Source organism: Homarus americanus, unplaced genomic scaffold (genome assembly GCF_018991925.1).
Source record: "Homarus americanus isolate GMGI-L3 unplaced genomic scaffold, GMGI_Hamer_2.0 scaffold57980, whole genome shotgun sequence".
Classification (NCBI taxonomy): Eukaryota; Metazoa; Arthropoda; class Malacostraca; order Decapoda; family Nephropidae; genus Homarus; species Homarus americanus.
Genome location: NW_024716703.1, coordinates 8,785,612 through 8,812,056, shown reverse-complemented (window position 1 = coordinate 8,812,056; position 26,445 = coordinate 8,785,612). Strand labels below are relative to the sequence as shown.

Sequence of the window (26,445 nt, the reverse complement as noted above, 5' to 3'; positions counted from 1 at the left end):
CTCACAATTTCAAATACTTGTTCATTCATACACATCAGCCTGGTCAGCGCTGGTCGTGTCATCAAAATTTCACATTGCCTTTCAAAAACACACTATTACTCTCACTGGCTCTGTAACAGCTGGGTCAAATACTACTGGAAACACACACTGCACAACTGGCTTCCACACTGGCTGGCCACACACACACACTGGCCTGGTCAGCCAGTCTGGCACATTAACATTTGGTCTGATATGGGCTGATAAGATATATATTGTTTATATAAAAATATCAAACAGACAAGAGATAAACAACATGATGTACAGGTTACTCTGTACCACCAACAGTTTTTCGTTAATACATACGCGCATGTGTTTATTACAGCTGACGCGCAATAGAAAGAAAAATGATCTGGTCAACAGTCCGGTTTCGTTTGCTGGATGTTTTTATCAACGCCAGCCACTTGGTGCCAACACAATGGCTTGGTGAGGCCAGCATGGGTTAAACCAGCTGGACTTCAACCGGCGCAAACCGCGCCCGCGGATCAGCCATTTCTTCATATCTCATTGTCTGCATCTCAATCTTGTTCAATTTCAAAGAATTCCATTTCCGACTTATGCTCGGATCGTTATTCTGGAAACATCTTCGATCATCCTGGCTGGGGCGCCTGAAAGGTTAGCTTTCATCAACAGCCATTTGATTACCGCTAAACCCGTCAAAGATGGGGCGCTGTTGACACACATATGGTTTCGGGCACCACTACTACTAATATATTTCATTATTAACACTTTCGATGAGCTGGCGGTTACTTAAATTTCAAGAAATATTTTATGGGCTGCTGGACATATTGATGGAGATTGAATAATTTATCTGATATTTATCATCAGCGATCAGCCAGGTTGTTCTGGTTTGAAATACCTGGTCATTTTCAACATCAAAATATTTGCACAATACACAAGGGTTACTGGTCATTGCCATTGAAATACGCTGTTTCAGTAACATACCGTCGATTTCAGTCTGGTCACATTGGTTCTGCATAACACACTGGGCATTCTCCACCAGGCCTCACCTGTAACACCTCACACACTGGTCAGCCAAGGTTCACTGCACCTCATCACTGGCCACACCTCAGTGCACCACTGGTCACACACTGGCCCACTGCACCCGGCTGGCCCGACTACACACTGCACTGGTCACACATTACACACAATTGGCTCACACCACTTGGCACATTGGCTCATTTTCGCTGCACACTGCCACCACCACTAACACTACCCACACACACGCACCACTACCACTGGCTGCACCTCACCACTCAAGCACACACTACCGGTGGTTCACTGGTCGGCCACACACAATCGTACTCACTACACACACCACCAACAATCACCAGCTCAGACACACCACTGCACCCCACTATACACACCACTGCAGTGGTGTGTGTGTTAGTGGTGCACAGGGTGTGTGTAGTGTGCAGTGGTGTGTAGTGGTGCAGTGGTGTGTTATTGGTGCAGTGGTGTGTGTGTGTTAGGTGGTGCAGTGGTGTGTGTATGTTGGTGGTGGTCAGTGTGTGTAGTGTTAGGTGGTGCAGTGTGTGTGTAGTGTTAGGTGGTGAGTGGTGTGTGTAGTGTTAGTGGTACAGTGGTGGGTGTAATGTTAGTGGGCAGTGGTGTGTGTAGTGTTAGGTGGTGCAGTGGCGTGTAGTGTTAGGTGGTGGTACAGTGGTGGGTGTAGTGTTGGGTGGTGAGAGTGGTGGTGTAGTTTTAATGGTGTTGCAGTGGTGTGTAGTGTTAGTAGTGGTACAGTGGTTACAGTGGTGGGTCTAGTGTTAGTGGTGGTACAGTGGTGGGTCTAGTGTTAGTGGTGGAACAATGGTGGGTGCAGTGCTACTGGTGGTACAGTGGTGGGTGTAATGTTAGTGGTGCAGTGGTGTGTAGTGTGCCAGGTGCGATGTGTGTAGTGTTATTGGGGTACAGTGGTGGGTGTAGTGTTAGTGGTGGCAGAGTGTATAGTGGGTTAGTGGCAGTGGTGGGTGTAGTGTTGTGGTCGTACAGTGGTGTGTGTAGTGTTAGTGGTGTTACAGTGGTGTGTAATAGTGGTACAGTGGTGTGTGTAGTGTTAGTGGTGCAGTGGTGTGTAGTGTTAGTTGTGGTACAGTGGTGTGCAATATTAGTGGCAGTGGTGCGTAGTAGGTGCAGTGGTGTGTGTAGTATTGTGGTGGCACAGTGGTGTGAATCTGTTATAGCAGTGGTGTGTGTGTAGTTAGTGGTGGTGGGTACAGTGGTGTGCAGGAGTTAGTGGTGGTACAGTGGTGTGTGTAGTGTTAGTGGTACAGGTGGTGTGTAGTGTTAGTGGTGATACAGTGGTGTGTAGTGTTGGTGGCAGTGGTGTATGAGTTTTAGTGGTGGTACAGTGGTGTGTGTAGTGTTAGTAGCAGTGGTGGATGTAATGTTATTGGTGACACAGTGGGGGTGTAGTGTTATGGTGGTACAACGGAAGGTGTAGTGTTAGTGCTCGTACAGTGGTGTCTGTGTAGCGGTGGCAAAGTGGTGGGTTTACATTAGTGGTGGCTACAGTGGGTAGTGTTTGTGGTAGATAGGCAGGAGTGTACTGTTAGTAGTGGTACAGTGGTGAGTGTAGTGTTATTGGTGGTACAGTGGTGGTTGTAGTGTTAGTGGTGGTACAGTGGTGTGTGTAGTGTTAGTGGTGGTACAGTGGTGTGTGTAGTGTTAGTGGTGCAGTGGTGTGTGTAGTGTTAGTGGTGCAGTGGTGTGTGTAATCTGGTACAGTGGTGTGTGTAGTATTAGTGGTGGCAACAGTGGTGGGTGTAATGTTTTAGTGCAGTGGTGTGTGTAGTGTTAGTGGTGCTAAAGTGGTGAGTGTGTGTTTTGTTAGTTTTGGTAAAGTGGCATGTGTTGTCTTAGTGGTGGTATAGTGGTGTGTGTAGTGTTGGTGGCTTGTACACGGTAGGTGTTGTGATAGTGGTGGTACAGTGGTGGGTGTAGTGTTAGTGGTGGACAGTGGTGGGTGTGTGTGTGTTTTGTTGGTTTGTAAAGTGGTATGTGTTGTCTTAGTGGTGGTACAGTGGTAGGTGTTGTGATAGTGGTGGTACAGAGTGGTGTGTAGTGTTAGTGTTGGTACAGTGGTAGGTACAGTGTTAGTGGTGGTACAGTGGAGTGTGTGTGTTGTGTTAGGGGTGGTAAAGTGGTATGTGCTGGTATTGGTGGTTGTATAGTGGTGTGTGTAGTGTTAGTGGTGGTACAGTGGTAGGTGTTGTGATAGTGGTGGCAGTGGTGGGTTAGTGTTAGTGGTGGTACAATGGTGGGTGTAGTGTTATGATGGTACAGTGGTGGGTCTAATGTTGATAGTGGTACAGTGGTGGGTGTAGTGTGGTGGTACAGTGATGAGTCTAGTGTTAATGGTGGTGCAGTGTTGAGTTAAAGTGTTGGTGGTGGTACAGTGGTGGGTCTAGTGTTAATGGTGGTACAGTGGTGGGTCTAGTGTTGGTAGTGGTACAGTGGTGGGTTAGTGTTAGTGGTGGTATAGTGGTGGGTGTAGTGTTAGTGGTGGCACAGTGGTTAGTTGGTGGTGGTGGCATGGTTGTGTGTGTAGTGTTAGTGGTGGTGTGAATGGTTGTGATTAGTGTTGGTGGTTGGTAGTGGTGGGTGTAGTATTGGTGGTGGTGCAGTTGTGTGTGGTGTGTACGTGGTACAGTGAGTGGGTGTAGGGTTAGTGGTGGGACAGTGGTGTGTACAGTGTTTGTGGTGGTACAGTGGTGAGTGTAGTGTTAGTGGTGATACAGTGGTGGGTGTAGTGTTGGTGGTGCAGTGGTGTGTTTGTGCATTGGTGCAGTGGTGGGTGTAGGGTTAGTGGTGGTGCAGTGTTGTGTGTGGTAGTGGTGGGGTGCAGTGGTGGGAGTTATGGTGTTAGTGGTGGTACAGTGTTCAGTGTGGTGTTGGTAGTGGTGCAGTGTTGGGTCTAGTGTTGGTGGTGGTACAGTGGTTGGGTTAGTGTTAGTGGTGGTACAGTGGTGGGTGTGTGTTGGTGGTGAGATTACTTGGTGGTGTGTGTGGTGTAATTTTGGTGCAGTGGTGGGTGTAGTGTTGTGGTGGTGCAGTGGAGGGTCTGGTGTTAATGGTGGTACAGTGGTGTTGTTGTGTTGAGTGGTGGGTACAGTGGTGGTGTGGTGTTGGTGGTGGTACAGTGGTGGTGTATGTGGTGGGTGAGTACAGTGGTGGGTTGGTGTTGGTTGTGGTGCAGTGGTTAGGTTGTAATGTTGGTGGTGGTGCAGTGGTGTGGTGTGATGGAGTGGGTGTGGGTGAGTGGTACAGTGGTGTGTGTAGTGTTCCGGTTCAGTGGTGTGTTTAGTGTTGGTGGTGCGGTGGTTGTGTAGTGTTGGGGTGGTACAGTGGTGTGTGTGGTGTTAGTGGTTGCAGTGGTGAGTTGTGGTGTTGGTGGTGTGGTACGGTGGGTGGTGTGGTGTTGGTGGTTGTACAGTGGTGGGGTTAAGTGTTGGTGGTGGTTCAGTGGTGGGTTATGTTGGTGGTAGTACAGTGGTGTGTGTAGTGTAAGTGGTGGTACAGTGGTGGGTGTAGTGTTAGTGATGGTACAGTGGTTTGTGTAGTATTAGTGAGGCCATTACAGTGGTGTGTGTGTGAGTTGGTGGTGGTGCAGTGGTGGGTCTAGTGTTAATGGTGGTACAGTGTTGGGTGTAGTGTTAGTGGTGGTACAGTGGTAGGACTGGTGTTAATGATTGTACAGTGGTTGGGTCTGGTGTTAGTGGTGGTACAATGGATGGGTGTGGTGTTGGTGGTGGTATAGTGGTGGGTTGTGGGTGTTGGTCAGTGAATTGGGTGTAGTGTTGGTGGTGGTACAGTGGTGTGTGTAGTGTGAGTGGTGCAGTCGTGTGTGTAGTGTTAAATTGCAGTGGTGTGTATGGTGGTGAGATTGGTGGTGGTGTGTGTTGTTGGTGGTGCGTTGGTTGTGTGTGGTGGTAGTGATGCAGTGGTGCAGTGGTTGTGTAGTGTTGCAGTGGTGTGTAAGTGTTGGTGGTGGTACAGGTGTGTATAGTTGGTGGTGCAGTGGTGTGTGGTGTTAGTGGTGGCAGTTAAGTTGGGTTGTAGTGTTGGTGGTGTGGGCAGTTGGTTGTGTGTGGTGTTGGTGGTGGTGCAGGTCATGGTGTGTAGTGTTGGTGGTGGTACAGTGGTTGTGGTGTTAGTGGTGGCACTGTGGTGTGTGTAGTGGTATTGGTGCGTTGGTGTTGGTGTTGGTGGTGGTGCCGGTGGGTGTGTGGTGTTGGAGGTGCGGTGGTGTGGTGTAGTGTTGGTGGTGGGTACGGTGGTGTGTATGGTGTTGGTGAGTGCAGTGGTGTGTGTAGTGTTGGTGGTGGTGCAGTGGTTGGATTGTGAGTGTTGGTGGTGCAGTTATTGGTGGTGTGTAGTGTTAGGTGGTTGGTACAGTCGTGGTGGTGTTGATTGATGGTGGAACAGTTGTGTGGTGTTGTTGGTGGAACGTTGGTTTTGATTGAGTTATCAGTGGTTGTTGAGTTGTTGAGTGTTGTGATTGGTGCAGTTGGTTGGTGGTGTGGTCATTGAGTGAAGTTGCGATTGAAGTTGGTGTTGGTGTTGGTGGTTGTGCTTGTGGGGTTGGTGTTGTGGTGTTGGTGGCGGTGGGTGTTTGGTGTTGGTGGTCGGTGGTTGTTGGTGGTGGTTGTGTGTGGTGGATGGTGCAGTGGTGTGGTGAGTGTTGGTGGTGCATGAGTGGTGGTGTGGTGGTGGGGTGGGTGCAGTGGTGGTGGTGTGGTGTTGGTGTGCAATTGGTTGTTGGGTGGGGTGTTGGTGGTGGTGGGGTGTGTTTGGTGGTTGCAGGTGGTTGGTGTGTGTTGGTGGGTGAGTTGGTTGTGTGTGGTGGTGGTGGTGCAGTGGTTGATGGCCAGTTGGTGGAGTGGTGGTTGGTGTGTGTTGGTTGGTTGGTTGCGGTGGTTGTGGTCGTTGGAGTTAGCAGGTGGTTGGTGTGTGGTGGTGAGTGGTGCGGTGGTGTGGTGTTGGTGGTTGCGATGGTTGGTGTGGGTGTTGGTGGTGCTTGGTGTGGTGGTGGGGTGGTTGGTGGTCCAGCTGGTTGGTGTGGTTGGTGGTGGTGGTGGCGTTGGTGGGGTTGTGTGGTGTTGGTGCGTTGGTGTGGTGGTAGTTGGTGGTGGTCAGTGGTTGGTGGTGTGGTGTTGGTGGTGCGGTGGTTGTGTTGTGTTGGTTGGTGGTGGTGCGGTGGTTGGTGAGGTGGTGGTGGTTTGCGTTGGTGGTGGTGTGGTAGTTGGTGGTTGCGTTTGGTGGTGGTGGATGGTGGTGGTTGGTGCGATTGGTTGGTGTTGGACGGTGGTGGTGCGGTGGTTGGTGAGTTGGGTTGAGACGATTGAAGTGTACGGTGTTGGCCAGTTAGCGATTGGTTGGTGTTGGTGATTGGTGCAATTGGTGTGAGATGGTGTTGGTGATTTGGTGCAGTGGTTGTATGTGGTGTTAGTGGTGCGATGGTTGTCCAGTCGCGGTGTTGTTGGTGTGGTGTTGGTGGACGTTGGTGTGGTGTTGGTGGTGCGATTGGTTGTGTAGTGGTGTTGGTGGTGCATTGTGTGTGGTGTTGGTGGTGCAGTGGAGTTAGTAGTGTTAGTGGTGGGACAGTGGTGGGTTTGGTGTTGGTGGTGGTGCAGTGGTGTGTGTGTTGGCGGTGGTGCAGTGGTTGGATCAGCAGGGTTAGAGTGGTGGTGCAGAGTTGGTGTGGTGTTGGTGGTGGTGCAGTGGCTTGTGTGTGTGTCGTGATGCTGGTGGATGCAGTGGTAGATGTGGTGTTGGTGGTGGGACAGTGGTGTGTGTGTGTTGTTGGCGGTGGATGCAGTGGAGGTGTGGTGTTGGTGGTGGGACGGTGGTGTGTGTGTTGCTGGCGGTGGTTGCAGTGGTGGGTGTGGTGCTGGTGGTGGGACAGTGGTGTGTGTGTGTTGGTGGTGGTGCAGTGGTGGGTGTGGTGTTGGTGGTGGGACGGTGGTTGTGTGTGTTGTTGGCGGTGGTGCAGTGTTTGGGTGTGGTGCTGGTGGTTGGGACAGTGGTGTGTGTGTTGTTGGTGGTGGTGCAGTGGTGTGTGTGTGTCGTGATGGTGGTGGATGCAGTGGTGGGTGTGGTGTTAGTGGTGGGACGGTGGTCTGTGTGTTGTTGGCGGTGGTGCAGTGTTGGGTGTAGTGCTGGTGGTGGGACAGTGGTGTGTGTGTGTGTTGGTGGTGGTGCAGTGTTGGGTGTAGTGCTGGTGGTTGGGACGGTGGTGTGTGTGGTGTTGTGGTGGAGGATGCAGTGGTGGGTGTGGTGTTGGTGGTTGGGACAGTGGTGTGTGTGTGTTGGTGGTGGTGCAGTGAGGTGTGTACAGTGGAGGAGTGTTGGTGGTGGGACGGTGGTGGGTGTGGTGTTGCGGTGGATGCAGTGGTGGGTGTGGTGTTGGTGGTGGGACAGTGGGGTGTGTGTGTGTGTGGTGATACGGTGGTGGGTTGGTGAGGTGGTGGACGGTGGTTGGTTGGTGTTGAAGGGTGCAGTGGTCGGTGTGGTGCTTGGTGGGACAGAGTGGTTGGGGTGTGGTGATGGTTGGTGCAGTGGTGGGTTAGTGGCTGGTGGTGGGACGGTGGTGTGTGTGTTGTTGGCGGTGGTGCAGTGATGGGTGTGAGTGCTGGTGGTGGGACCAGTGGTGTGTGTGTGTCGTGGTGGTGGATGCAGTGGTGGGTGTGGTGTTGGTGGTGGGACAGTGGTGTGTGTGTGTTGGCGGTGGTACAGTGATGGGTGTGGTGCTGGTGGTGGGACGGTGGTGTGTGTGTGCTGGCAGTTGTGCAGTGGTGGGTGTGTGCTGGTGGTGGGACAGTGGTGTGTGTTGTTGGTGGTGAGGTGCAGTGGTGGGTGTGGTGCTGGTGGTTGGGACGGTGGTGTGTGTGTGTTGGGAACACAGTGTTGGGTGTGGTGTGGTTGGGACGGTGGTGTGTGTGTTGTTGGTGGTGGTGCAGTGGTGTGTGTGTGTCGTGATGGTGGTGGATGCAGTGGGGTGGTTGTGGTGTTGGTGGTGGGACAGTGGGGTCTGTGTGTTGTTGGCGGTGGTGCGGTGTTGGGTGTAGTGCTGGTGGTGGGACAGTGGTGTGTGTGTTGTTGGCGGTGGTGCAGTGTTTGGTTGGCCAGTGCTGGTGGTGGGACGGTGGTGTGTGTGGTGTTGTTGGGTGGTGCAGTGGTGGGTGGTGCTGGTGGTGGGACAGTGGTGTGTGTGTGTTGGTGGTGGTGCAGTGGTGTGTGTGTGTCGTTGATGGTGGTGGATGCAGTCGTGGGTGTAGTGTTGAGTGGTGGGACGGTGGTGTGTGTGTTGTTGGCGGTGGTGCAGATTTGGGTGGTGCTGGTGGTGGGACAGTGGTGTGTGTGTTGTTGGTGGTGATGCAGTGGTGGGTGTGGTGCTGGTGGTGGGACAGTGGTGGGTGTGGTGTTGTGGTGGTGCAGTGGTGGGTGTGGTGCTGGTGGTGGGACGGTGGTGGGTGTGGTGTGTGGTGGTGCAGTGGTGGGTGTGGTGCTGGTGGTGGGACAGTGGTGGTGTGTGTTGTTGGCGGTGGTGCAGTGTTGGTGTGTGGTGCTGAGTGGTGGGACAGTGGTGTGTGTGTTGTTGGTGGTGGTGCAGTGGTGTGTGTGTGTCTGGTGGTGGTGGATGCAGTGGTGGGTGGTGTTGGTGGTGGGACGGTGGTGTGGTGTGTGTTGTTGGCGGTGGTACAGTGTTGGGTGTGGTGCTGGTGGTGGGACAGTGGTGTGTGTGTGTGCTGGCTGGTGGTGCAGTGGTGGGTGGTGCTGGTGGTGGGACGGTGGTGTGTGTGTTTTGGTGGTGGTACGGTGGTGTGTGTGTGTCGTGATGGTGGTGGATACAGTGGTGGGTGTAGTGTTGGTGGTGGGACAGTGGTGGGTGTGGTGTTGTTGGTGGTGCAGTGGAGGTGTGTGGTGGTGGGACAGTGGTGGGTGTGGTGGTGGTGGGACGGTGGTGTGTGTGTTGTTGTGGTTGCAGTGGAGTACAGTGGTTGGTGGTGCAGTGGTGTGTGGTGGTGGGACGGTGGTTGGTGGTGTGGTGTTGGTGGTGCGTTGGCTGTGTGTGGTGTTGGTGGACGGTGGTGTGTGTGTGTGGTGGTGGTGCGGTGGGTGTGGTGTTGGTGCAGTGAGTAGTGGTGTTGGTGGATGGGACGGTGGTGGGTGTGGTGTTGGTGGTTGGGACGGTGGTGTGTGTGTTGGTGTGCAGTGGTGGGTGTGGTGTTAGTGGTGGGACAGTGGTGGGTGTGTTGTTGGTGGTGCAGTGCAGTGGGTGTGGTGTTGGTGTGGTGGGACGGTGGTGGTGTGTGTTGGCGGTGGTGCAGTGGTGGGTGTGGTGCTGGTGGTGGGACAGTGGTGGGTGTGTGGTGTTGGCGGTGGTGCAGTGGTGTGTGTGTGTTGTTGGTGGTGCAGTGTTGGGTGTAGTGTTGGTGGGGACATTGGTGGAGTGTGTTAGCTGGTGGAATTGGGACCCAGTGGTTGTGGTGTGTGGCGGTGGTGCAGTGGTGGGTGTGGTGTTGGTGGTGGTACAGGGTGTGTGTTGTGTTAGTGGTGGTGCAGTGGTGTGTGTGTGTCGTGATGATGGTGGATGCAGTGGTGGGTGTGGTGTTGGTGGTGGTCCAGTGGAGGTCTAGTGTTAGTGGTGGTGCAGTAGTTGGAATTAGTGTTGGTAATTGGTGCAGCGGTGTGTGTAGTGATGGTGGTGGGACAGTGGTGGGTTTAGTGTTAGTGGTGGTGCAGTGGTGGGTGTAGTGCTAGTGGTGGTACAGTGATGGGTGTAGTGTTAGTGGTGAATTGATGGTGTGTGCAGTGTTGAGTGGTGGTACAGTGGTGTGTGTAGTGTTAGTGGGGTACAGTGGTGGGTTTTATTGTTAGTGGTGGTGCAGTGGTCTGTGTGTGTAGTGATAGTGGTGGTACAGTGGTGGGTTTATTGTTAGTGGTGGTCAGTGGTGTGTGTAGTGTTGGTTAGCAGTGGTCTGTGTGTGTGTAGTGATAGTGGTGGTACAGTGGTGGGTGTAATGTTAGTGGTGGTTGATGGTGGGTGTAGTGGTGTTGGTGCTATGGTTGTGTGTAGTGTTAGTGGTGGTACAGTGGGGTAGTATGTGGTGTTAGTGGTGCAGGTGTGTGTGTAGTGTTAGTGGTGCAGTGGTGTGTGTGTAGTGTTGTGGTGCAGTGGTGTGTGTATGTTAGTGGTGGTACAGTGATGTGTGTGGTGTTAGATGGTGCAGTGGTGTGTGTAGTGTTAGTGGTGGTGATGGTGTTGTGTGTGGTGTTAGTGGTGCAGTGGTGTGTGTAGTGTTAGTGGTGGTACAGTGGTGTGTGTAGTGTGGAGTGGTACAGTCGTGTGTGTAGTGTTAATGTGCGGTGGTGTGTGTGTAATGTTAGTAGTGCAGTGGTGTGTGTAGTGTTAGTGGTGGTACAGTGGTGTGTATAGTGTTAGTAGTGCAGTGGTGTGTGTGGTGTTAGTGGTGGTACAGTGGTGTGTGTAGTGTGTTAGTGGTGCAGGGGTGGTATTGTAGTGTTAATGGTGGTACAGTGGTGTGTGTAGTGTTAGTGGTGCAGTGGTGTGTGTAGTGTTAGTGGTGCAGTGGTGTGTGTGTGGTTTTAGTGGAGCAGTGGTGTATTGTAGTGTTAGTTGTGCAGTGGTGTGTGTAGTGTTAAGTGGTGCAGTGGTGTGTGTAGTGTTAGTGGTGGTACAGTGGTGTGTTAGACAGTGTTGGTGGTGCAGTGGTGTGGGTGGTGTTAGTTGGTGGTGCATAGTTGTGTATGTAGTGTTAGTGGTGCAGTGGTGTTAGTGTTTTAGTGGAGCAGTGGTGTGTGTAGTGTTAAGTGGTGCAGTGGTGTGTGTAGTGTTAGTGGTGCAGTGGTGTGTAGTGTTAGTGGTGGTACAGTGGTGTGTGTAGTGTTAGTGGTGCAGTGGTGTGTGTAGTGTTAGTGGTGGTACAGTGGTGTGTTTGTAGTGTTAGTGGTGGTATAGTGGTCTGTGTAGTGTTAGTGGTGGTACATTGGTAGGTGTTGTGATAGTGGTGGTATAGTGGTGGGTTAGTGTTGGTGGTGGTACAGTGGTGGGTGTAGTGTTAATGATGGTACAGTGGTGGGTCTAGTGTTAGTAGTGGTACCGTGTAGATTGTAGTGTTGAGTGGTGGTTTAGTGGTGGGTGTGTAGTAGTGAGTGGTGCAGTGTTGGGTGTAGTGTTAGTGTTGGTACAGTTTGTGTGTAGTGGAAGTGGTGGTGCATTGGTGTGTGTAGTGTTAGTGAGTTGGTACAGTGGTAGATTGTAGTATAAGTGGTGGTACAGTGGTGTGTGTAGTGTTGAGTGGTGGTACAGTGGTGGGTCTAGTGTTAATGGTGGTGCAGTGGTGGGTGTAGTGTTAGTGGTGGTACAGTGGTGGGTGTAGTATTAGTGGTGGTACAGTTGTGTGTGTGTATTGGTAGTAGTGGTGCAGTGGTGGGTGTAGTATTTGTGGTGGTACAGATGTGTGTGTAGTGGTAGTGGTGGTGCAGTGGTGTGTGTAGTGTTAGTGGTGGTACAGTGGTGGGTCTAGTGTTAATGGCGGTACAGTGTTGGGTGTAGTGTTAGTGGTGATACAGTGGTGGGTCTAGTGTTAATGGTGGTACAGTGGTGGGTCTAGTGTTAGTAGTGGTACAGTGGTGGGTGTAGTGTTAGTGGTGGTACAGTGGTGGGTGTAGTGTTAGTGGTGGTACAGTGGTGGGTCTACTGTTAGTGGTGGTATATTAGTGGAAGTGGTATTGGTGTTGGTATAATGGTGGGTGAAGTGTTAGTGGTGGTACAGTGGTGGGTCTACTTTTAGTGGTGGTATAGTAGTGGGTGTAGTGTTAGTGGTGGTACAGTGGTGGGTGTAGTGTTAGTGGTGGTACAGTGGTGGGTCTACTGTTAGTGGTGGTATAGTAGTGGGAGTAGTGTTATTGGTGGTACAGTGGTGGGTGTAGTGTTTGTGGTGGTATAGTGGTGGGTCTAGTGTTAGTGGTGTGGTATAGTGGTGGGTGTAGTGTTAGTAGTGGTGGTACAGTGGTGGGTCTAGAGTTAGTGGTGGCATATTGGTGGGTCTAGTGTTAGTGGTGGTATAGTGGTGGGTGTAGTGTTAGTGGTGGTACAGTGGTGGGTCTATTGTGGTGGTATAGTAGTGGGTGTAGTGTTGGTGGTGGTACAGTGGTGGGTGTAGTGTTGGTTGTGGTACAGTGGTGTGTGTAGTGTTTGTGGTGGTATAGTGGTGGGTCTAGTGTTAGTGGTGGTATAGTGGTGGGTGTAGTGTTAGTGGTGGTACAGTGGTGTGTGTAGTGTTAATGGTGTTACAGTGGTAGGTGTAGTGTTAGTGGTGGTACAGTGGTGGGTGTAGTGTTAGTGGTGGTATAGTGGTGGGTATAGTGTAGTGTTGTGGTACAATATGGTGGGTCTACTGTTAGTGGTGGTATAGTAGTGGGCGTAGTGTTAGTTGTTTTTACAGTGGTGGGTGTAGTGTTAGTGGTTGTACAGTGGTGTGTGTAGTGTTTGTGGTGGTATAGTGGTGGGTCTAGTGTTAGTGGTGGTATTGTGGTGGGTGTAGTGTTAGTGGTGGTACAGTGGTGTGTGTAGTGTTAATGGTGTTACAGTGGTAGGTGTAGTGTTAGTGGTGGTACAGTGGTGGGTGTAGTGTTAGTGGTGATACAGTGGTGGGTGTAGTGTTAGTGAATTGTTACAGTGGTAGGTGTAGTGTTAGTGGTGGAATAGTGGTGGGTGTAATGTTAGTGGTGGTACAGTGGTGGGTGTAGTGTTAGTGGTGGTACAGCGGTGGGTGTAGTGTTAGTGGTGGTACAGTGGTGGGTGTAGTGTTAGTGGTGGTATAGTGGTAGGTGTAGTGTTAGTGGCCGTACGGTGGTGGGTGTAGTGTTAGTGGTGGTACAGTGGTGGGTGTAGTGTTAGTGGTGGTACAGTGGTGGGTGTAGTGTTAATGGTGCTATAGTGATGGGTCTAGTGTTAGTGGTGGTATAGTGGTGGGTCTAGTGTTAGTGGTGGTATAGTGGTGGGTGTAGTGTTAATGGTGGTACAGTGGTGGGTGTAGTGTTAGTGGTGGTATATTGGTGGGTGTAGTGTTAGTGGTGGTACATTGGTGAGTGTAGTGTTAGTGGGGGTACAGTGATGGGTGTAGTGTTAATGGTGATATAATCTAATGTTAATGGTGGTTATAGTGGTGGGTATAATGTTAGTGGTGGTACAGTGGTAGATGTAGTGTCACTGTAAAATAAAGTGAGTTAAGTTGAAACATAACCACTATATGTCCCAAATATATAACTGATTATAATATTTCATGAACTCCTTTTACTCAACATTTCTTCACTAACCGTTTGTGATGCCAAACTGTTTGTATCAATTGTTGAACTGGTCTTTTATATCCGGTGCAGCTTCTGAATTATTTATTATGAGGACATATAGCCAGCCAGGTTAAGCACTGCAGCTCCATCCTCTCTCAGTGATACAGTTCTTCACCCTCTGCCGTGAACAAACACGTGTAATCACATTTCCTCATCAACATCAAACATAACCTCTCTTAACGCTTTTCTAATATTAGTGTTGCATGAATATCTGTACTGTACCTCGTCCAGCTTATCCTGTACACTAATTTCTCTCTGGTTTTAGTGTAGCTTGCTTGTGCGTTTGTGTTATGTTTGACTTTCTTGTTTGTTGTTTGACGGACGTACACTCTAGGAGGCGTGTCGGCTTCCACAGGCAGATGGACTCACACCACGATGAGTTAAATTATTTTATTTACTCATTTGCCTTTGGTAAATGACATCTCTTTTCATGATGAATGGCATTTATACCCACTCTAGATTGTTTTATTTTTCACTGACTTACAGTAAATTGTGGAGTGCGGCGGTCTCGTGGATACAACTTTCGCCTCTTGTTCCAGGAGTCGGTGGTCCGATCCCCTGGCACTCTCAATTCACCCAGCTGTAAATGGGTACCTAAGCTTGCAACTTGGGGAAATGAAAGCGATCGAGAGCAGTAACGGCCATGCTGCCCCCATGTGTACTGAAAGCTTAGTATACAGTGTGCTGAATTCACACTGGCCCAAACGGGCAGTCATGCCTACAGGGCCACTTTCACTTTTTCATAGTAAATTATCGTTCGCTGCACTTCGGTATTTTACCTTCACTAATAAACGTCGAAAACATATTTAGATGAAAACTTTAACTTTTCGGTTCAGCTGATGATTGATAAAACATCATACACTCTTCACACGGTATTTAAAGTTCAGTGTTTTCAGACGCTGCGTCAACACAATTATCTTGGCAAGAGTTAACACATTCCAAGAAGGAGAGGAATATGTGCCATATATTATACCAGAGGGAAGGAGAGTGTGCATCTGACATATCATTTTGCGTTTTAGACAAAAAATTAATATATAGAAAGAAGTAGCGGTAAGTCCAATGTGGAGCGCCATCGTGCCGTGCCATTATTAATATGCGTAGTATTTAGAATTTTAGACAGTTCAGTGGTGTGCTCACATCACCAGAGAAAACAATTGGAAATTTCATGTTTGCATTAAATGATGCAGCGGTCACACCGTGCTACCGATAATTATTGTGTTCAACTTTCATCTTCTTAACTCAAAAAGTTCCTGAGAAATTATTATCAAGATAAGCAAACAGGAGGAACAACCACTGAGTAACTTGTATCCTTGAGGCAAGCGGCACCTGGACACGGAATGGTTGAGTGGAAGGCGGTGTCCAGTTATTACTATATCGCAATTCTCCCTAATTTGAGTGACACACACACACACACACACACACAAACTGATGAGCAAAAAATAGGCTATAATTCTTTTATCCTGTAAATGAATTTGAAAACACTAAGTTTTGTTGTTAATCATGAAAAAATTAATATATTTACTCGCGAACAAACAATGAGGGCATTTAGGATTTTTTACACGTTATAGAGTTAAAGTAAAATTTTAATGATTGTTTTTGATATCGAGCACTAATCCTTTTGGTGAGTAATGATTAATTTTTATATTTATTTGTCATTGAATACCAATTTGTCATTTGATACTCTTCTGTCCCTGTTTGATGACATAATTATGTGAAAATATGCAGTTGTATCGCAGCTGTGAACGACTAGTGTTTTATTTGTAAGAGCTAATCCTCGTGCTAAGCAATGCAATTTTCATTTTATACTTTCATAATAGAAATTAAAATTGCAGGGTGTACACTGTACAGTATTCATGGGACAATTTTAAGGCACAATATCGATATCACAAAATGTCGGAATCCGAATAGTTTCCCAGCTACAGCACTTGAAAGAGGTTGTGGTATTGATAGTGAGAGGTTAGAGATAAACAGCAGTAAATTTTGTGTAATTTTATGGAGGCAGAGAGATGGAATTTTGAACATTTACTGTAATAACGCAACTGAGTCACATTATGTAGAGTCATGTGCATAAAATTACACATTTTTTGTTTACAGGAACTACTCAAAGAAGCATGTTGACATTTACTTTACACTTGTTCTGATACAATGAACCCAAAAAGGTGATATCTGAACGTAGGACATATTGCTATAAGAACTTAGGAACTGAAGAGAAAATGGACAATATATTGAGAGAAGACACCATGGAAATGCCCTGCTGGATCCCATGATAGAAACAGTTAGGAAGTATTAGTATTGATGATTGACAGGAAATGCTCATGATAGAAAATTTGTGGAACCAATTAGTAGAAGATTTCAACCAGCAGTATAGAGTGACAGAGGATCATGATGGGCCGCATGTACCAAGTTTCATACTCACAATTGTGTATACAGCGGCGGTGAGGGCGGCGTGACGGGCATCCAGTCTGAGCCACCCACGCCCGCTGATCCGCACCAACGGCGACACTCTATGCAAGTAAACAACAATAGCATTGGTGCAGTGTTTTCTTCCACTGTCAGGCTCACTGACCACACCATCTACCCACGCTCACTGACCACTTCATCCACCCAAACTCACTGACCACACCAAGCACCCACGTTCACTGACCACACCATCCACCCACGCCCACTTACCACACCAAGTACCCACGCTCACTAACCACACCATCCACCCACGCCCACTGACCACACCATACACCCACGCTCATTGACCACACCATACACGCACGCCCACTGACCACACCATTCACTCACGCTCACTGACCACACCATACACCCACGCCCACTGACCACACCATCCACCCACGCCCAGAGACTATATAACACATCCACGCCCATTGATTACAACACCGATTCACGTCTACTGATCCGCATTATACCATCCCAAGCCACTGACCCAACAGACCAGTAACGCCCACCATCAGCCCATTAACCCACGCCATCATTAACGCCCATCCCCGTAAAGGGCACGACAAAAATGTGCTTCCAAACCTTTTACGGAACTGTTTCGAGGACAACTGGTGTCCAATGTCATGAAAGGAGACTACCAGGAATTGATCTCCTCTTCGTTTTCCTCCCCATGGTGATCCTTTCCTCCCCCTGGCGATCCTTTCCTCCCCCTGGTGATCCTTTCCTCCCCTGGTAATACTTTACTGCCCCTGGTGATCCTTTCCTCCCCATGGTGATCCTTCCCTTCCTTTGGCAATCTTTTCCTCCCCATGGCGATCCTTCCTCCTCATGGTGATCCTTTCCTCCCCCTGGTGATCCTTTTCTCCCCATGGTGATCCTTTCCTCCCCCGCCAGTGATCTTTGCTTCCTTTGGCAATCCTCCCTCCCCACACACACCTCTGTTGTAGTCTTCCTCACTCTGGTGATCATTTCCTCTCCACTGTTATCCCCCCTGGTAATCTGTACCCATTCCTTTCCTCCCCTCTGGTGATCTTTTCCTTCCCCTGGTGTCTCTTGCTCACCTGTTGTTCTTTTCCTCCCTCTGGTGCACCCGCTTCCCTGGTGATCTTTTTCCTTCCCTGATTAATACATCACCTCTGATCTCTTTTCCTTCCTAGCGATCTCTTCCTTCCCCGGTCATCCTTTGTCCCCCTGGTGATCCTTTTTCTCCACTAGTGATCTTTTTTCACTTCCCTGGTGATCCTTTTCCTCCCTATTTCAGTCCTTTCCTTCCTCTGGTAATCTTTTTTCTTCCCTGTTATCTTTTCCTGTTGTCCTTTCCTCCCTCTGTTGTCCTTTCCTTCCTTGGCCAATCTTTTCCTTCCCTGTCATCCTTTACTCCCACCTGTTGATCTTTCCTCCCTCTGTTGATCCTTTGCTTCATGGGCAATTTTTCCTTCCCTGGTCATCTTCCTCCACCTGTTTCCAGTCTGTACCCTTCCTTGTGATCTTTCTTCCCTGGCGATCCTTTTCCTCCCTCTGCCAATCCTGCTGCTCACTCTCTGGTAATCCACTTTTCCTTCCTTGATCTTTTCCTTCCCTGGTCATCCTTTACTCCACCTGTTGATCCTTTCCTCCCTCTGTTGATCCTTTCCTTCCTTGGTGATTTTTTCCTTCCCTGGTCATCCTTTACTCCACCTGTTGATCCTTTCCTTCCTTGGTGATCTTTTCCTTCCCCTGGCGATCCTTTCCTCCCTCTGTTGATCCTGTCCTCCCTCTGGTGATCCTTTCCTTCCTTGGTGATCTTTTCCTTCCCACACACATCCTTTCCCACCTGTTGATCCTTTACCCTTGATCCTTTCCTTCCTTGGTGATCTTTCCTTCCTGGTCATCCTGTTGTCATCTGGTGTCTTTTCCTTCCCCTGGTCATCCTTCTCCCCCTGATCCTTTCCTTCCTTGGATCTTTTCCTTCCCCGTCATCCTTTACTCCCTGTTGATTCTTTCTCCCTCTTTTCCTTCCCCTGGTCATCCTTTCCTCCCTCTGTGATCCTTTCCTTCCTTGGTGATCTTTTCCCCCCAGTCATCCTTACTCCCCCTGTTGATTCTTTCCTCCCTCTGGTATCTTTTCCTTCCCCTGATCATCCTTCTCCCTGGTGATCCTTTTCTTCCTTGTGATCTTTTCCTTCCCCCGGTCATCCTTTACCCCCCTGTTGATTCTTTCCTTCCTCTGGTCTCTTTTTCCTTCCCCACATCCTTTACTCCCCTGTTGATTCTTTCCTTCCTCTGGTGATCTTTTCCTTCCCCGGTCATCCTTCCTCCCCTGAGGATCCTTTCCTTCCTCTGGTGATCTTTTCCTTCCCCTGGTCATCCTTTACTCCCCTGGTGATCCTTTCCTTCTTGGTGATCTTTTCCTTCCCTGGTCATCCTTTACTCCCCTGGTGATCCTTTCCTTCCTCTGGTGATTTTCCTTCCCCGGTCATCCTTTACTCCCCTGGTGATCCTTTCCTTCCCTGGTGATCTTTTCCTTCCCCAGGATCCTTCCTCCCCTGGATCCTTTCCTCCCCTGGTGATCCTTTCCTTCCCTGGTGATCTTTTCCTTCCCCTGGTCATCCTTTACTCCATCTGTTGATCCTTTCCTCCTCTGGTGATCCTTTCCTTCTCTGGTGATCTTTTCCAACCTCCTGGTGATCCCCCCCCTTGGTGACCCTTTCCTTCCCCCTGGTAATCATTTCCTCCCCAGGTGATCCTTTCCAACCTCCTAGTGATTCTATCCTTCCCCTGGTGACCCTTTCCTTCCCCTGGTGATCCTTTCCTTCCCTGGTGATCTTTTGCAACCTCTTAGTGATCCTTTCCTCTCCCTGGTGATCCTTTCCTCCTCCTGGTGACCCTTTCTTTCCCCCTGGTGACCCTTTCCTTCCCCTGGAGATCCTTTCCTGCCCCCTGGTGATCATTTCCTCCCCTGGTGATGCTTCCCTTCCCCTGGTGACTCTATTCTTCCCCCTGGTTATCCTTTCCTCCCATGGTGATCCTTTCCTCTCCCTAGTGACTCTTTCTTTCCCGCTGATGGCCCTTTCTTTCCCCCTGATGATCCTTTCCTCCCCATGGTGGTCCTTTCCAACCTGCTGGTGATCATTTCCTCCACCTGTGATCCTTTCCACCCCCGGTGACCCTTTCTTTCCCCTCTGGTGATCCTTTTCTCCCCTGATGATCTTGTATTAATTTTCCTTCCTTCTTCTACATTCTTTCATCACACAGATAATCTCTCACCGGGGCCCACAATATCGCCTCTTCCCCTGATTTATAAAAAACAAAATTTTTTGGTGTGTCAGGGGTAAGACAAATCTCTCGGGCCGTAATATGTTCTTCTGTGGATACTTTTGCAGTTTCTTCTAAATTCCCTCCGTAAATTGAATGTTCAATACCTCTCAGCTCCCCTTCTGTGACTGAACTCTTTCTCAGCTCAGTCTTTCAGTTTTCTCTCTCAGGTCCCTCACTCAGTTCACTGTTGAGAATTCCTCTCTCAGTTCCCTTCTCAACCAACCGACGAAGACCTTTATCTCAGCTCCCTCTCTCTTACCACGCGGACCTCTCTCCCAGTTCAGCCTCATACTCTGTTATGACGCTCACGTCCTCTCGCTTTCCTCCATCTCCTCGATCCCTCCATCTGTACTATGATGCTCTCGTCCTCCCGGCCCTTCACCTGTACTATCATGCAGGCGTCCTACGGCCCTTCCACCTGTACTATCATGATGGCGTCCTCCCAACTCTCCACCTGCACTATCATGCAGGCGTCCTACGGTCCCTCCACCTATACTATCATGCTGGCGTCCTCCGGCCCTTCCACCTGTACTATCATGATGGCGTCCTCCCACTTCTCCACCTGTACTATCATGCAGGCGTCCTCCGGCACTTCCACCTGTATTATCATGTTGGCGTCCTCCCGCCGCTCCATCTGTACTCTCATGCAGGCATCCTCCCGTCCTTCCATTTGTATTATCATGCAGGTGTCCTCCCGTCTTTCCATTTGTACTATCATGCTGGCGTCCTCCCGTCCTTCCACCTGTACTATCATGCTCGCCTGCTCCCGCTGCTCCACCTGTACTATCATGCTGGCGTCCTCCAGCCCCTCTACCTGTACTATAATGCAGGTGTCCTTCCGCCCCTCCACCTGTAGTATTATGCTTGCGTCCTCCCACCTATACTATCATGCTGGCGTCCTCACAATTCTCCATCTGTACTATCTTGCAGTCGTCCTACCTCCCATCTACCGGTACTATCATGCTGGCGACCTCTCGTCCCTCCACCTGTAGTATCATGCTGCCATCCTGCCGTCCCTCCACCACCACCACCATCATGCTGGCGTCCTCCCGACTTTCCACCTGTACTCTCATGCTGGCGTCCTCCGGTCCCTCCACCTTTACTATCATGCTTACGTCCTCTCGCCTGTACTATCATGCTAGCATTCTCCTGTCCCTCCACCTGTTCTATCATGCTGTCGTTCTCTCGTCCCTTCACCTGTTCTATCATGATGGCATCCTCCCCCTCCTCCACCTGCACTATAATACTAGCGTCCTCCCGTCCCTCCACCTGTCTGTCATGCAGGCGTCTTCCCTACATCCACCTCTACTATCATGCTGGCGTCCTCCCGCACCCTCCACCAGTACTTTCATGCACGCGTCCTCCCGTCCCTCTGCCACCACCATCATGCAGGCGTCCTTCCGCCTCTCCCCCTGTACTATCATGCTTACGTCCTCTCGCCTGTACTATCATGCTAGCGTTCTCCTGTCCCTCCACCTGTTCTATCATGCTGTCGTTCTCTCGTCCCTTCACCTGTTCTATCATGATGGCATCCTCCCGCTCCTCCACCTGCACTATAATACTAGCGTCCTCCCGTCCCTCCACCTGTCTGTCATGCAGGCGTCTTCCCTACATCCACCTCTACTATCATGCTGGCGTCCTCCCGCCCCTCCACCAGTACTTTCATGCACGCGTCCTCCCGTCCCTCTGCCACCACCATCATGCAGGCGTCCTTCCGCCTCTCCCTCTTATCATGCTGGCGTCCTCCCGCCCCTCCACCAGTACTTTCATGCACGCGCCCTCCCGTCCCTCTGCCATCACTATCATCCAGGCGTCCTTCCGCCTCTCAACCTGTACTATCATGCTGGCGTCCTCCTGCCTCTCCACTTGTACTATCATGCTGGTGTCCTCCTGCCTCTCCACCTGTTCTCTCATGCAGGTCTCCTCCTGCAACTCCACCTTTACTATCATGCAGGCGTCCTCCCGCCCCACAACCTGTACAAAAGGGCTGCCGTCCTTCCGTCCCCCCACCTGCACTATCATGCTGGCGTCTTCCCGTCCCTCTGCCACCATTATCATGCAGGCGTCCTCCCGCCTCTTTACCTGTACTATCATGCTAGCGTCTCCTACCCCTTAACCTGTACTATCATCCTCCCGTCCTTCCACCTGTGATATCATGCAGGCGTCCTCCCGTCCTCACCTGTACTATCATGCTGGCGTCCTCCCGCCCCTCAACCTGTAGAAGAGTGCTGGAGTCCTCCCGTCCTCCACCATGACCACAACCACCACCATCATGCTGGCGTCCTCCCGTCCCTCCACTACACCACCAACATGTAGGCGTCCTCCCGCCTCTCCACCTGTACTATCATGCAGGCGTCCTCCCGCCCCTTAACCTGTAGAAGAGTGCTGGAGTCCTCCCGTCTCTCCACCATGACCACAACCACCACCATCATGCTGGCGTCCTCCCGTCCCTCCACTACGGTACCACCATCATGTAGGCGTCCTCCCACCACTCCACCTGTACTATCATGCAAGCGTCCTCCCGTCATTCCACCTGTGCTATCATGCTGGCGTCCTCCCGTCCCTCAACCTCTACAAAAGTGCTGGCGTCCTTCCGTCCCTCCACCTGTACTCTCGTGTAGACGTTCTCCTGACCCTCCACTTCCACTATTATCCAGGCGTCCTGCCGCCCCTCCACCTCTACTATCATGTAGACCAGTGGTTCCCAAACTGGGGGCCATGGCCCCCCAGCAAAATTTAGGGGGCCATAAGCTGAGGCTATGTACACATAAAAATCCCAAGCCCCACCACACTACAACAGCCAGTCAGCAGCTGAGCCAGCAAGAGATATGGATTGGGAGAGGGGGGTCATGGATAAGGATCATATATGAAAAGTGGGTAATGATCAGAAAAAGTTTGGGAACCACTGATGTAGACGTTCTCCTGACCCTCCACTTCCACTATTATCCAGGCGTTCTCCCGCCCCTCCACCTGTACTATCATGTAAACGTTCTCCTGACCCTCCACTGCCACTATCATCCAGGAGTCCTCCCGCCCCTCCACCTTTACTATCATGCTGACTTCCTCCCGCCCCTCCACCTGTGCTATCATGTAGACGTTCTCCTGGCCCTCCACTTCCACTATCATCCACCCAGGCGTCCTTCCTCCCCTCCACCTTCACTATCAGGCTGACTTCCTCCCGCCCCTCCACCTGTACTATCATGTAGACTTTCTCCTGACCCTCCACCTCCACTATTATCCAGGCGTCCTCCCGCCCCTCCACCTGTACTAACATGTAGACTTTCTCCTGACCCTCCACCTCCACTATTATCCAGGCGTCCTCCCGCCCCTCCACCTGTACTATCATGTAGACGTTCTCCTGACCCTCCACTTCCACTATCATCTAGGCGTCCTTCTGCCCCTCCACCTTCACTATCATGCTGACTTCCTCCCGTCCCTCCACCTGTACTATCATGTAGACGTTCTCCTGACCTCCACTTCCACTATTATCCAGGCGTCGTCCCGCCCCTCCACCTGTACTATCATGTAGACGTTCTCCTGACCCTCCACTTCCACTATCATCCAGGCGTCCTCCCGCCCCTCCACCTTTACTATCATGCTGGCGTCCTTCTGCCCTTCCTCCTCCACTATCATGCAGGCTTCCTCACGCCCCTCCACCTCTACTATCATGCAGGCGCCCTCCCACCCCTCCACCCCTCCATCATGCTGCTGCCCCTCCATCCATCCCCTTCATTTACAAGGGATCAACTGTGAAGTTATCTGGGCATCCATTTCACCGTGTACCTATTTTCAAAATATAAGTTTTTATGCCGACTATTTATTCATCTTGTTTCTTCTGATCAGCAGACGTAATGATAAGAGAATCCTAAAGCTTTATTAAAAGATTGCTTCATAAAATAGCAAGTATTTTCATTAAAGATGTAACAAGAACCACAGCAGATACAACTCTAAAATAGTTTTTAATAATAGCATTTTTCATCTACATGTTATATTCTCACCTTCTGAAGCCCATGGCTGGTCAGCGGCGTCCTAGCATGGCACAAAGATAATGACGACGTCCACACCTCGCAGATGTCCTGACGTATAGAGTACCCCAGTTATGTCAGGGCTGCTGAAGTTCCTCCTCGTACACTCTCAATATTATCACGTTTACATTGTGCATCAGAGTTACTGAAATATGTCTGTCACCCACAGAATTATGACGCCATTACTATGCCACACTATGATTGATTCGGTCCACTGCTACTTGCTCCACTATGCTGTCAATGACAATGTCACTGTTGGTCACCAGGCATACTCATAAAGGTGGTACACTACACTAGTTTATGAAACACTCCACACAGAGTCTTTGTATCATGTTTTTTTCAGCAGGAGAGTGTAAGACTTCTTGTATTCTACACAACTCCGTTTCACTCTGAGGGAAAAAACAAAAACATTAGCGTGCAATCATCTTAAAATTTCCTAAACAATTTAATAACAGAGATATAATATCACGTTTCATTCAGGGGTCACCCAGCACCTCGCCCTCAAACCCTCATAAGTTGACTACCTTCACGTTTCATTCAGGGGTCACCCAGCACCTCGCCCTCAAACCCTCATAAGTTGACTACCTCCCTTGACTACTTCCCCTGTAAGTTGACTACCTCCCCTGTAAGTTGAGTACCTCCCCTATAAGTTGACTGCCTCCCATGTGAGTTGACTACCTCCCCTGTGAATTGACTACTTCCCCTGTGAGTGAGTTGAGTGCCTCTCGTGTTATGTTAGTTGAGTATCTCTCCTGACAGCTGAGGACCTCTCACCCCGCCGTCAGTCGGTAGCCTCGGCTAGTAGCTCCGTGTCCTCTATCAGTTAATTACCTGTCAAGTCACCTCTTGTCTGGGCACAGCGGACACTACCCTTTACAACGGAATTGTGACACAACAGTACGTAGAATCATCTATGTCTGTGTCACTGTAAGAACGATACAATGTAAATATTACCAACTAGGGGATGTAGCTGGCGTCATTATCATCATCATCGTTATCATCATCATCATCATCATCATCATCACCGGAGTCATATCATATATCATATCATATCATATCATATCATATCATATCATATCATAATCATTATAAAGTATATATCAACACATACAGTATGCCATAATAACAAAATGTGACTCCAATCCATATCAATTATATTAGTATGGCAACAGAACACATTACCACGCGAGGTTCACCAGCCTGGGTATTGTGAGAGATGGACGCCTAGAACAAGGTGGTGGGTGTGATTGACAGGAGAACAAGTATCGAATGGTTTAAGGGGTTGGACGTGTATACAAGTATGCTGAGTGAGAGCGAGTTGCACCACAGTAACAGGAGAGGGTGATGTGTAACCACAGAAGTTCCATAGTAGCACGAGAGGGTGACGCGTTACACATTGATGTATGACGAAGAGGATTTTTGAAAACGAGCGACCTGATTCACGACAACGGTCACGTGCTGAGTGGCAGCTGATAGGGAGTCACCGCACCAAGATCAATACCCGGCCTGGTGACCCTCGTGTGATGCTGCAGTATGTGGTGATAGTCAAAATATAATTACCCTACCTGGTGACCCTCGTGTGGGTTGATACCCGGGCAGGGTGAAACTATGGGCAAGTTTCTTTACGCCATTTGCCTCTGTCTACCCAGCAGTAATTGGGGACCTGGGGCCGCATTTTCAAAACACCTCATCAGTTACTTACAGTAGCAGAGATATTGTACCGTAACTTACAGACTCCTTACAATCCCGTAAATTTTGCATTCTCAAAATTTAATTACGGGTCCGTAAGCAGTCTGTAACTCTAGTGTTTACCCTGTAAATTCAGTTCTCTTAAACGAAGGTAGATGGATGGCAGTGCATGAGCTAGTTGGCCAATCGTCTCTCAGTTAACAAAATCATCAACCAATCACAAGAGAAGAAGAAATCAGCTGAGATCGACGCACTTGACAGTTACTAGACGTATTCTAAGCGTCATTATTGAAGATGGAATTATATTTAACTATGAGTCATGGATACTTCTTGGATACTTGGCAGAATAGCTTGTTATAACTTGGTCCTAGCAAAGGCTGAGTCTAGGCAAAAATGTTCACTTGACCTCATATTTGGCTTTCATTACTGACGAATATCTACGGCTATACCACATTAATAAGGTCTATCTGCAAGTTTACTCAGTTATAAAAAATATTTGTACTATAAATGTGGGCAATAAAAATCTTCTGTTTTGGTACAAATTACTTGAAAAGTTGTAAGAAGACAAAAGCTGCATCTCTTTCCTTCCGCGCCAAATAGAAACACTCTCAAGCCCTTCTTAACGTAAAAAATTAACTAACAAGACAAACTGCAATATCTCATTTTAGTATGTTCATGAACAAAACGTTTTCTTCATTATTTTATGATAAAACAAGTCTAACAAGCATTATCACAACATATATTATTTTATTTTTACACTGTCTGGAAATAGAGACTTATTATATCCGGGTTGAGCATGTTACAGCAGCTAGGAAGGTCCTGTAAGTTACAGCCTCAAATACGGACTCACTTGCCGAGTCCCCTGCCAAATATTTGTTCTGAAAATACTGATCCGGAGACTGTAACTCCAGTTACAGGGTAAACAAAGAGATACAGTTCCGTAAATGCTTTTGAAAATGCCGCCCCTGGATGCTAATCAACTTGTGGATCGTGTTCCTGGGTAATGGTTAGCCAGTGCAGTTGGCGAGTTGTCCTGTCTTCTCGGACTATTCCTTGACACTGGGTCATGCAGCTCGTTGCCTTAGGGTGAGGTTGTTGTGTTGGCCCTTGGGACAGCCATCCTCGTTACACGAGGGGCAACCAATATTATTATTATTATGTAACAGTGGTGTTTTCGAGACTACAAAGTCCGAGATCAAGACCTGCATTTCCGATATTGAAATCTTTTGAAGTTGAAAATAATATCGAAACCAATCTCAGTTTTAGCATTTATTCTATGGCTGTACAGTTAGGGTCAAAAGTTCGCTCCCTCCCAAACTGAAGCAGTATCGACCCCAAATGAGATAAAATAGTATACCCGTAACAGTCAGGGTAAGTCAGTTTGGAGACTCATCCCTGTGACTCAGTTTCACCACAGGGAGCGAGCTTTTGTCCCCGACTGTACATAAGCATTGTTTTTAGGGTTCTTTTCGGATTCAACAAGATTAATATTTTTAAGGGGATGATGGAGGATCAGTGTTATCTTAATTCAAAGAAATATTTACTAACTAATTTGGGCATGAGTGTACCAACT

General features: G+C 49.3%; 1 protein-coding gene across 1 annotated transcript in view; it reads right to left on the bottom strand.

Moving 5' to 3' along the window:
* The window catches only part of LOC121858275, a 78,088-nt gene that overhangs the window by 35,411 nt on the left and 16,232 nt on the right, over window positions 1-26,445 (bottom strand). The window contains exons 2-3 of the mRNA XM_042354585.1: window positions 23,157-23,572; window positions 15,833-15,920 (exon numbers count right to left, since the gene is read on the bottom strand). Of these exons, the coding sequence (XP_042210519.1) occupies window positions 15,833-15,920; window positions 23,157-23,170 (102 nt within the window). The 5' untranslated portion in view covers window positions 23,171-23,572. The remainder of the gene's footprint in view (window positions 1-15,832; window positions 15,921-23,156; window positions 23,573-26,445) is intronic.